This window comes from Gymnogyps californianus, chromosome 3 (genome assembly GCF_018139145.2).
Source record: "Gymnogyps californianus isolate 813 chromosome 3, ASM1813914v2, whole genome shotgun sequence".
NCBI classification, from domain to species: Eukaryota; Metazoa; Chordata; class Aves; order Accipitriformes; family Cathartidae; genus Gymnogyps; species Gymnogyps californianus.
Genome location: NC_059473.1, coordinates 127995007 through 128006239, shown reverse-complemented (window position 1 = coordinate 128006239; position 11233 = coordinate 127995007). Strand labels below are relative to the sequence as shown.

General features: G+C 46.0%; 1 protein-coding gene across 2 annotated transcripts in view; it reads left to right on the top strand.

The window, feature by feature from the left end:
* Window positions 1–104: 104 nt before the first annotated feature.
* IFT172 (intraflagellar transport 172) overlaps window positions 105–11233 on the top strand; it is a 38722-nt gene continuing 27593 nt past the window's right edge. For both annotated transcript variants that reach the window (XM_050894059.1, XM_050894058.1), the window contains exons 1-12: window positions 105–143; window positions 224–367; window positions 498–610; window positions 1203–1242; window positions 4071–4136; window positions 4515–4594; window positions 6085–6172; window positions 7022–7236; window positions 7333–7456; window positions 8549–8644; window positions 9258–9419; window positions 11151–11204. In XM_050894059.1, the coding sequence (XP_050750016.1) occupies window positions 105–143; window positions 224–367; window positions 498–610; window positions 1203–1242; window positions 4071–4136; window positions 4515–4594; window positions 6085–6172; window positions 7022–7236; window positions 7333–7456; window positions 8549–8644; window positions 9258–9419; window positions 11151–11204 (1221 nt within the window). The remainder of the gene's footprint in view (window positions 144–223; window positions 368–497; window positions 611–1202; window positions 1243–4070; window positions 4137–4514; window positions 4595–6084; window positions 6173–7021; window positions 7237–7332; window positions 7457–8548; window positions 8645–9257; window positions 9420–11150; window positions 11205–11233) is intronic.

The following is an 11233-nucleotide window of genomic DNA, read 5'->3' as shown; positions in this document are numbered from 1 at the left end:
CGGGGGGCGGGGCGAGGTGGGCCCGGCGGCGGCGGCGGCGGCGGCGGCGGCGCCGGGGGCTCGTCCCGGTCCCGGTCCTGGTCCCGGTCCCGGCGTTCGGCGCGATGCAGCTGCGGCACGTGCGGACCCTGCTGGCCCCGCAGGTTGGGTCGGGTCGGGCCGGGCTGGGCCGGGCCGGGCCGGGCCGGGGGTCGGCGGTGCTGAGGCTGTGTGTGCCCCGCAGGACGGGACCGCGCGGGTGACCTGCATGGCCTGGTCGGCCAGCAGCACCCGTTTCGCCGTGTGCACCGCGGACCGGGTGGTGCTGCTGTACGACGAGCAGGGCGAGCGGCGCGACAAGTTCTCCACCAAGCCCTCCGACGCCAAGGTGAGGGCCTGGGGCCCGGCTGCTGCCGCTGGGACCTGCTGAAGCGGGGCACGGTCGCCTGTGGGCCGGGCAAGTGTCCTTGGGGCAGGCCGGCCTTCCCCTGTGGTTCACGCTGCCATCCTCTCCACAGTACGGCAGGAAAAGCTACGTGGTCAAAGGCATGGCCTTCTCCCCGGACTCCACCAAAATCGCCATTGGCCAAACAGACAACATCGTCTACGTCTACAGGATTGGAGAGGAGTGGTGAGTCTGGTGGCGGAGTGTCCAGCGCCCAGGAGGAGGGGGCGGCACTCTCCTTCCTGCCGTACAGTGTGCTTTCTGGGCGTTGATGCTGCCCGCGTCAGTGTCCTGGCCTGGTCCTCAGCCCGGTACGCACTGCGGTGCACATCATCTAACCTGCAGGGAATCACTCAGATGTTTCTGTGGTGAGCAGCAGATAGGATTTCCTTGAACGCAGCCCTTGTGGAGCCCTGTGCGAGCATGTGCCAGCTGAGCTTCTGTGGAGCTGTAGCTGTAAAGCCTGTGCTGCTGTCCCCTGCTTCATAGATGTGGAACTGTGGCGCACACCTGCCTCACTTCAGCCTCATTTGCTGGCATGTGTTGTGCTAAAGGTGCTCAGAAAGGCAGGTCACCAGAATTTTAGAAGCTCAGAAGTTTTTGGTTTTTTTTTTAATTTTCTGCCTAAAGTTGGCTTGTGATAGACAACCAGCGTACAAAACTTAAATGGCCTGTGTTTGGCAATACTAAAACAGACTGAATACAAACAGTAGGGTAACCAGAAAGGGCAGTATTACTAGCTTCGCTGATAGTCATTTTTGTCTACCTTTTTCTGCAGGGGTGACAAGAAGGTGATATGCAACAAGTTCATCCAAACGGTGAGACTCAGACTTCTGTTTAACTCCATTTTCTCCAGCATATGTAGGATAAAGACAATTGGAGGTCCCTCTGCTCATACTCACAGGTGTACTTGGCCAAACTGTCGTCAGTGGTACTTGATCTCCAAAAGATGCAGGTAGATCCTAAGTTAATCTCTAAATTTTGAGGCATGTATTACTTGCCAAGCTTCAGAGGCCTCATAATGCCTGGGTACAACACAGTAGTTAATTGCTGAATGATCAATGCAGTCAATTACAAAACTTTGGGAACTACTTGAGGCATCAGTGGACAGAATGTTTTAAGAGGGTTGAAAGGAAAAAATAGAGACTCTAAGTCCAACTATTTTTCACAGGTTGGCAACTCTAAGCCCCAAGATTCCTTATTAACCAAAATGTAAAGTGTGCAGAATTCAGTCAAACTGTACAGTTTCCACATGTTCAAAGGCATCAGGTTTGTAATTTTGGTCAGGTTATCTCCTTGGCCTTCTTCGTGTTCTGCTGCTCTGGCTCTGCCTGCGTGTGTCAGAGAGCAGTCTACTCGGTAGGTCTCTGGCAAGGATTGTCCTGAGGTTGAGGTAAGTATCTGGAAAAGGCAAAGGTGTTATAAATTCCTTGCATAGAAAGCCAGCTGTATGCGAAAATGCGGTGCACAGACTACTTATTTCGCCTTCAGGAGCAAATGTCCAGCAGCTGCCCTAGGCTTTCGATCCAGTTGCCATCACACTTTCTCTGTGTTACTAGAGAAGTTCTCTGCTAGGTAGGCCCCTGAAGTAGCCAGTACCAGTTAGGAGGAATCATCCTCCTGGGACAGATCCTCAGAAAACATAGGCAGAGCTGCCTCTGATGGCGTTGCTGGAGTTTCTGTGCCAGGCTTTCTCAAGCTGCCTCTCAGGTGAAGGGCAGCCTCTGGATTGAAAGCCTACATCTCAGGGTTGGGTCGTGGCCCACCACTGTGGCTGCTCTTAGGGCGGCTTAGGAGGGCCCTCTAGCCTCTCTGAACACTTGCTCCTGGCTGCAGCAGGGGAACCCATGTAATTCTGTTGCTCTGGTGACAAGTGAAGAAAGCTGTTGGTCAGCCTTTGTTTCTCTGTAGCTGAGCTGCTGCGCTGAGTGGTCATGACACTGGAATAGAGTGTCATGAGGAAAAGAGAGCAAGAGGTGTCCACTTGTCCCTTTCCTGAACATTGTGGTTATCCTGGGTGTGGGTACCTGTAGCCTCACTGGAGAGTCCTTTCGTTGTTTATGGCTTGCTGGCAGTCCGCTGGCAGGACTAGCTTCCTGCCCTTCTGGCTCTCCTTTGCTGCAGCACCTGGCTAACAGCCTGGTGGGAGGCTGCTTGCCTTTCACAAGCTTAGATGCTGTGCACAGCACGCGTAAAGTTTTTTGTATTTTTAATGTAGTGGTTCATTTCTCTTTTCTCTCATTCTCTCATTTTCCCCATGCCTTTTCTACCATTTCTATCATAATAAATCCTTTATTTTTTCCAATGCTATATGTGTTGTTTTTTACCACTGTGTCTGGTTTTCTCCTGTAACTAAATATTGTTATTTACAAATTTTAGGTGTGTTCAGTCAATATGAGATATCATTTATTGAGCCCTTTCCCTCTCCTGCCATTTGCAAAACCTGTTGGACACTCTTATACGTCTTGTGAATACAGTGACACTATTCAGCTCTCCTGGCAAGCAAGGCATCCTGCTAGAGGGTCAGGATGAGTATGTGCAAGTTTGACTTCTTTGCACTAGTAGCTGAGCACATTGCCACTTTGTGAGGCTTGTTTCTAAGCTACCACTGGGTTGCTTGTGGTTGTGTTAGACTGAAAACAAGGGTCTGGCAGATAATAAGGGAAATATGCGGATGTCTAGGAAACAGGTGTAATAAAAAATGGGTCTTGGTCATTGGTTGGACATATAAATTATGAGCAGCTTAGGTATCCAGGGACATTTTGGTATCCAATTTGTAACTGTGTTTGCTGATGTGAATGGTAAGAGTTGGGGATAGAAGGTGAGATGAATAAATGAGGATGTATATATGTCTAAAGCAGGCCCAGATGCTTAAAATGGAACAGATGAGCCAATGAGGCTAGTGCTGGTGGCACAGTGCCAAACACCAGCCTTCTTATTGGCTGAAATTCTTCAGTTTAAATGTGAAGCGGTTTGCTTAACTCTCTTGGCCCTCTCTTACAGTTGGGTTTCGTGGTCAGCTTTATTCATCCTGACCCCCACCTCAGATTTTGAGAATACCTTTGGTTTGGGTAGCAGTACCTACCAGTTCAGACAAACCTTTGGTTTGGATTTAATGAACCTTCTACCTGACCTACTTGGTAGCATTTGATAACCGTCTTGCTTGTAAATGAAAAAATAAAGACTATTTCTGATTCATCAAATGAAGATCCAATGTACAAATATTCTCATATCTATTACAGAAGCTGGCAGAGTCAAATTATTTTTATGTTTTATACTTGTTGTTGCAGAAAATCTTTTAAAATAGCCGTGATTTTGTACATTCAACAATAGCATGTGGAAAACCACGCATCTGATCAATAAGTAATCCTCTCAGAAGAGCATCCATACTGAACACATCTGGTGTAACTTTGATGCCCTGCTTTAGCCCTTCTGAGCTTGTTACTTTATACCAGCTCACTATTATCTAGTTTAAGCTTCAGCGTGGAGGGCCTCAATCCTACCTTAAGGTCCGTCCAAATGCCCCTATCTCTTCTCTTCCCTGGTCTGAATGGTCTTACTGTTCATGAGCTGTCTTATGTAGCAATGGGGCAAGAAGCTAAGTAGAGTGGAGCTCTTATCTCTCTTTTTACCTCCTCCTTGGCAGAGTGCCGTGACCTGCTTATCGTGGCCAGCGGAGAATATCATTGTCTTTGGTCTTGCCGAAGGAAAGGTAGAGAAACTTGCTATTTGCCTGATTTTCTTTTCCACGCAGGGGCTACCAGGGCCTGCAAGCACCTGGGCTGCAGGGTAGGAGCCACTACTATGTGGCACTGGGCACGGAATAGCAACAAAGGGATTACACCACTGACTTGAATTTTCTGGTTCTGGTTCCCAGTTAGTCCTTGGAGGTTCTACTTTTCCCAAACCTTCCTAGAAATGTGGAAGTGTGACTCCAACTTTTCCACTTCTTCTCCAACCTACTGGAAAGCAATGAGCTTCCTGTGATTTCCGGTGCTGGTCATGGACTGGGAAACCTCTGGGGATATTACACTGGGGGAAATCCACATTCTGCAGACAGAAGCAACATTGATCAGATTCTCTTTCTCAGGTTCGTTTAGCAAATACAAAGAACAACAAGTCTTCCACCATTTATGGGACAGATTCCTATGTGGTCTCGCTAACTTCCAAGTGAGTATGGCATTGCTTTAGCCTACACTGCTTTGGCTCAGTCTCCTACTTGCTCGTGGCCCTGACATAACTGGTGGCAGTATGGGAGGTTGCCAGAGTGTATTTCTGCTGTCAGTTCCTTGTCGAGATAATAAAATACTGTGCTTTCCAGAAGGAATTCCTTCCTAAAATCTAATACCTGGCTGTGCCACAGTGGCCCATGCAGTTTGGTTGTCCCTCAAACACATTTCAGGATGCAAGTCCCCATGAGATTACTTACATGCATTGATTTATTTGGATCCATGACTTTATAAAGATTATATTTGTCAACTTCATCTAGCTAATTAATAACATCAGTCAAGTTTAAGGGCTAAAAAAAAGTAAAAATATTCTGCCAGATAAAACTGTGACAAGGTTATAATTAGAAAAATAACCACAAAGTGCAATTTTAAGTTATTTTAATTAAGATTTAATTTTAACTAGTATCCTTTACCTAAAATATTTAAGACATGTCATGGTCCTAGCAGTGGGATTTTCACTAAATGGTGTCATTTTGGGTTTTGAGTGCTAAACGAATTAAAAACCCCTAAAGCTAGTCTAGGACTCTGACTTCCTACTGCTGAGAAATCCCTCCAAAGTCTGCCTGCCTTTGCCTCTATTCCAGAAGGTTTCTATTTCCTCTCTCTCTCTTCCTCTCTCTTCATGCCCCTCCTCCGTCCCCCACCTCTCTTCCCCGTTTGCCCTCCTCTCCCTCTCCCCCAATCCTCCCCCCACTCTCTCCCCCTCTTCTTTTATTTCTAAACACAATTTATGCTGTTACTGCTATGGTATCAATGACAAATCTGGGATTGCAGTCAACAGAAGACAGATGTATGACTCCTGGATTGTTACAGTGTTCATAGAATTTGTGTTCTGTACTTGAATCATGATTAAAAAGTGTTCTTTCTGGGTACATTACGTTAGGCTTGTTTCTTCTTCCTTGCTCTCTTCTCCCTGCTTGCATCAAGAAGTGCACAAGGCATCAATGCCACAAATAATGGACTTAGGCCTGGAGTGTTTGTCCAGATGTTTTTTCTCTAAATTGTGTTGTTTTTAGGGATTCTTGGCGTCACAATATCCAGCCTCACTTCTGGAACAGTTCCAATGCAAGGGTTGTTTGATATACCTTGCTATAAGAAATTGTGTGCATAGTCACTATTCCACTTAAGGTTACTTAGCCTCTCTGTGTTTTGGTAATACAGAAAGTTGGTTATTGTGATTTTACATGATGAAGATACTTAATTGGCCACTCTTCTTTCCACTCCCCATACTTTTGTCTGCTTTGTTTTTACAGACACCAATACAGGTGCTAGATATTCTTGTGTTCATCACCCAGCTTGTCTTTGGTGAAGGTTCCTTTGATGAGGAACATCAGCGACGACCGTGGGACTGGCTCCTCTGGGCAGGCATATGAAAATCAACGTGCAAGTCTTACTGCAATATTGCATCATCCTGTCTGTGTTTCTTTGCAGTGTGTCAGGGAAGGGAATCCTGTCTGGCCATGCAGATGGAACCATAGTACGCTTCTTCTTTGATGATGAGGGCTCAGGTGAATCACAGGTATCAAACATCCTTCTTCAATGAGCAAAATTCCTGTTTGCACAGCCTAATCCCCAGCTCAAGAGCTCTGGAAAGGGATCAGGCCGTGGAGGGAGTGCAAGTCTGGAGAGCAGCTGCAGTCTGCTCATGCTAGCATAGGTTTTATGGAGAATTGATGAAGACAGAACAGTGACTAGATGCTTTGAAATACAGAGTGCGGTGGTAAGAGGGGAAGTTACGTTTTTGTGTACGAGACATAAGGCTTTTCAGGTGTCCAGAAAGGTCTGATGTTAGAGTGTCCAGGAGAGTGATGCTTGAATGGGTAGGGTTCCAGGGAATAGCTATTGTCATCTTCTCACTAAGCACTGTAAAGTTATCCCACTTAATGCTGAATCCCAAGTTCACAGTCTGTGGACAGGATACTCTAGGCACCCAGCATTTCTCCTGAGCCTGCTGCTCCTCCCCCAAAGGAGTAGTCTTGGTGCTTCAAGCTGTGGTGAAGGGAATGCTATTCTCACTCAGGTCTTTTCTCTCCAACTGAAGCAGTTTGAGCATGTCTGCTCTCTACCATGATATGCTGAAGGCCCAATATACTCTGCCATGTTAAGAGTGCATCCCAGTCTAGTTAATGGTACTGGTCTTCTTACTGGCATCAGGAATCTTCTCTCCAGTTAAATGAATGGAATAGTTGATACATCTCTCAGTTCTGGTTTCTGTCTACCTTCCTACAGACTGGGGCAGGCAGACAAAGTAACCCCCATGAACTGGACTTTACAGAAGGGCCTCATACTGGTGTCATTGTAATAGCTGAATACAGAGGCCAGTTGGGGGCTAGAGCCATTCATGTTTTCAGGATGTTCTTTCTTGTAGGGTAAGTTGGTGATGCATCCCTGTCCTCCTTATGCCCTCGCCTGGGCTTCCAACAGCATTGTGGCTGCAGGCTGCGATAAGAAGATTGTAGCTTATGGAAAGGAGGGCAATGTGATTCAAACCTTTGACTATAGCCGGGACTTGTCAGAGAAGGAGTTCACCACAGCAGCTGCCAGTCCTGGCGGCCAGTCTGTCGTCATTGGCAGCTATGATAGGTATGATGCCTGATGGTAAAGTCTCCCCTTTGTAGTGCTTTCTTCTTCAACCACACACAGTTCTTCATGTCTCTACTTTCTCATCTGTTCTCACAGGTTAAGAGTTTTGAACTGGAGCCCACGCCGCAGTGCCTGGGAGGAAGGCAAACCCAAAGAAATAGCTCACCTCTACACCATCACAGCTTTAGCATGGAAGAGGGATGGTTCACGGATCTGTGCGGTTTGTATCATCAGTCAGCAACCCTGAGCCCATGAGTCACACACCAGGGAAAGTCTTATGTGTGCTCCTGAGAACAAAGTGATGTGATACAGGGAGAGCTTATGAGAGTGGTCACACCGTCACCTAGGTGTGCGATGCAAGGTGCCTAGGCTGAGACCTTGTGCAAGGGACACTGCTGCAGTCAGATGTGCAGTGTGCAGAATGCGAAGCTGTAAAATATCATGGACAATTGTGTGATGGCTCATTGGCAGCAGCAGTCCTCCTTTTTTTCACAGAAGCATAATAAGGTCATCATAGCTTCTCTAGAGCAGTCTCATGAGCATTCTTTCCTCTGAGCACCTGTGAGAAGCAGTATAAAAACTGATCTGTCCCTTATACTCTATGTTTTTGTGCTATGTTTTCAGTTCAGAGTTGTCTGTCTTCTACTTTTAGCCGTTAGGCCTTGATCTGCCTTTCTCTATTAAGTTAAAGAGTTCTTTAAAGTTCTTTAAATTAGTCTTTCTGCAAATCTTTCTGTATTAAGTTGAATAACTCTTTAAAGCGCTTAAATTATTTAGGAAGGTTGCTATTTTCAACTTTTCTTTAATAGTTTTTGTATCTTTTTACGTTCAACAATCAAGAATCCTTGAAATACTTTAGACAGAGAATTAATTGGACGTGAACAAATACTTGCAGAGAAGGGGAAGGGGCTAAGGGATAGGAGATCGGTGAAAGGAATAGGGATGTTATAAAGAAAGAGATAAAGGTGGAAGGATTCTGCTGGAAGGGAGGAGAGATTGGGAGGCTGGGAGAGGGAGAAGTGGGAAACTGAGAAGGATAATGGGAAGATGAGGATAAAGGTGATTTTTAACCCCTCCTCTTCCTCTGCCGTGTATGTGCCAGTATTTGGTAAGCTCTGTTTCTCTGAGAATTTCTCAATCTTTCTCTTCTCTCAAGAAAGTCAAGATAGGGCTGATCCTCATGCATCTGTTTCTCAGAGCAGCCAGGACCTGTGGATTTCTGTCTCACCTCTTATCCTCTTCATGTAAGTAAGGTCTGGAATATCTCCTTAACAGAATTCACTGACTGTGTGCCATGTGTTTGTTTCCCCAGGGCACTCTGTGTGGAGGAGTTGAACAATTTGACTGCTGCCTTCGCAGAAGCATTTACAAAAATAAATTTGAAATGACGTATGTGGGACCAAGCCAGGTAAGAGAATATCCACTGAGGTAATGTCTCTTGATGAAAATGGGATGCTTGCTAAAACTAGATATGTTTAGAGTTCTGCACCTACGGTTTGTTCATAGCAACTTGTCGGGAAAGGCATAGGGGTTATTCCAGGGACAGCGTCAAGGCTGGGTGGAAATTGGCTAGGAGCAAAGACAATGGAGTTTATTTCCTAGCTTGTGAATTTGTGTGGGGTACCTCCATGCCAAATGCAGGCTCGTTAAGTGGTTTAATTTCAGCCAACTTTACCTCGTTCAAAATCAGGTAGTAAGGGTGAGCTAGCAGTCTAGGCATCCCTCTCTAGTCAGTGGAGACAGAGCAGGACTCTCAGGGGGTGGCTCATCCTCAAGGGCCTGAGTAGTCCTCCATTTAAACTAGAAACTTCTAAATGGCAGAAGTGAGAATCCCACACTTCTACTACACTTGTCATCCCATACAAAAGGAATGGTAAGGTTTCTTTAAAACGCAGAGTGAAATGATGTGAGGGGACATCTAAATACCCAAGTATCATCTGTTGCATAATCTTCCATGGGGCAAGAAGTCTGTGTTCTTCCTCTGTGCGTGGCCTCATATTGCTTTTTCCCACTTTCTCTAGGTCATTGTGAAGAACCTCTCAACAGGAACTCGAGTTGTGTTGAAATCCCAGTATGGTTACGAGATTGATGAGGTGAAGATCTTAGGGAAAGACAGATATCTGGTGGCCCATACCTCAGACACGTTATTGCTAGGTGACATCAGCTCCAACAAACTCAGTGAGGTACTGGAAAATCTGTGGCATTTCTTGAGTGTCAATTGCTTAACTTTGTAACTCCAAGGGTATGTTTTCTGCATGGGAACAATACATCTATTTTCAAAGAATAATAGAATAATTCAGGTTGGAAGGGACCTTGGGAGGTCTCTTATCAAACTTCCTACCCAAAGGAAGGTCAAATTAAATTCAGATGTTGTTGCTCAGATCCCAGAGTTTTTCTGGTCCCCTGTTCCAATGCTTTACTGTCCTCATGGGGGAAAGCTTTTTTCCTAAGTCTGCTTGGAATCACTGTTTTAATTTATGACTGTTTCTCACCCTTTCACTGTGCATCTGCCAAAAAAAGCCTGGCATCACCTTATTAGCCTCACCTTATCTTAAGCGCTCCCTTCTCCAGGCTGAAGAAGCCCAATTCCTTCAGCCTCTCTTCGCAGTGCAAGTGCTTCAGCCCCCACCATCTCGATGGCACTCTGCTGAACTTGCTCCAGTTTACCTAAGTCTTTCTTGTACTGGGGGGCCCAAAACTGGATGCTGTACATAGGTACATTCCAGATGTGAATGTATGAATCTTAGTGTGTTTTTTTTAAAAAAAAAACAAACAAAAAAACCCAAAAACCATTCATGACTGCAGTACCACAGCTTATGCCAGTATCATTTCTGGTACCAAACAATTCATAGAAAACTGTCCATACCCTGAGCCTCACAGTGCACTGAGTGCTGAGCCTATACGCCAAGCCTGGAGAATGTGGGCAGTAGGTTAGTGTCTGATGAAAGTATTAAATAGGCTTCAGGACGTATTTGCTTTGTTCACACAGGTATCGTATACTTTTAATCAGGCTAATGGTGTGCTAATCAATCTAGCTGGGAGCAGGAGCTCCTGCCTACAGATTTGAGTTGGAGGATACTGATACTTGGTAATCCAACTGAAAATCTGCCCAGACTAAATCTCCCAGGTTTCTCTACATCATACTGCACAGAGGAGTTTTTCTTTCAGTTGCAGAGCTCTCCTCACTTCTTATAAAGAATAGGGTTGTGAGTAGTCCATTTACCATCTTGCTGTCTCACTGGAGTTTTGTTGAAGCAGTGACTTGGAGCTCTTGCTCAAGGAGGGAAGAGGACAGCTGCAGCCTTGGCTTTCAGTTTTCTGCCTCTCTGACCACTTGCCTGTTGTCATTACAGCAACTATTGTATTATGCAGTGCTCTTCACAAATTCCAAATCAGTTGGTCCCCCACTGGCACTATGCTGATTAGTCATTGCTAACATGACCCCAAAAAAGAAGGGATTCAGCTACATGTGGTGTGGAGATTCTGCCCCCACAAATGGTAGCACTGATTCTGTGGAGAAGATTTACGGAGGCAAAGGGGCTGTTGGGGGTGCTTTTTATAATAAAGTTAGTCTGAGGAAGGTGGAGAAGTGCCTGTGAAAGAATAGGCTAGAGGGAGTACATTGGTCACATAAAGGCCTCTTGTCCAGAAGGCAATAACATACTACACGAAGAGAACAGGAGTCTGAAGCAGAGGTTAAAAAAAGGAGAGGGAAGTGAGAAACTTGCAAGCTGGGAATGACTGAACAACAGTGTTGACAGCTGAAGCGCTGGAACATGATCCCTTCTGCAGTGTAATTCTTGCTGTCTGTTGTGGGAGCCGAGAGTTGGACAGTGGACCACAATGCCTGCATCCTGGTCCACTGCAGGAGCTGTCAGCCTGGCATTTGCTCACTCCGTGCCATTGCTTTGTAGGTAGCCTGGCAAGGATCTGGAGGGAATGAGAAGTTCTTCTTCGACAATGAGAATGTAAGTTGGATGGGACAGGATGTTGCCCA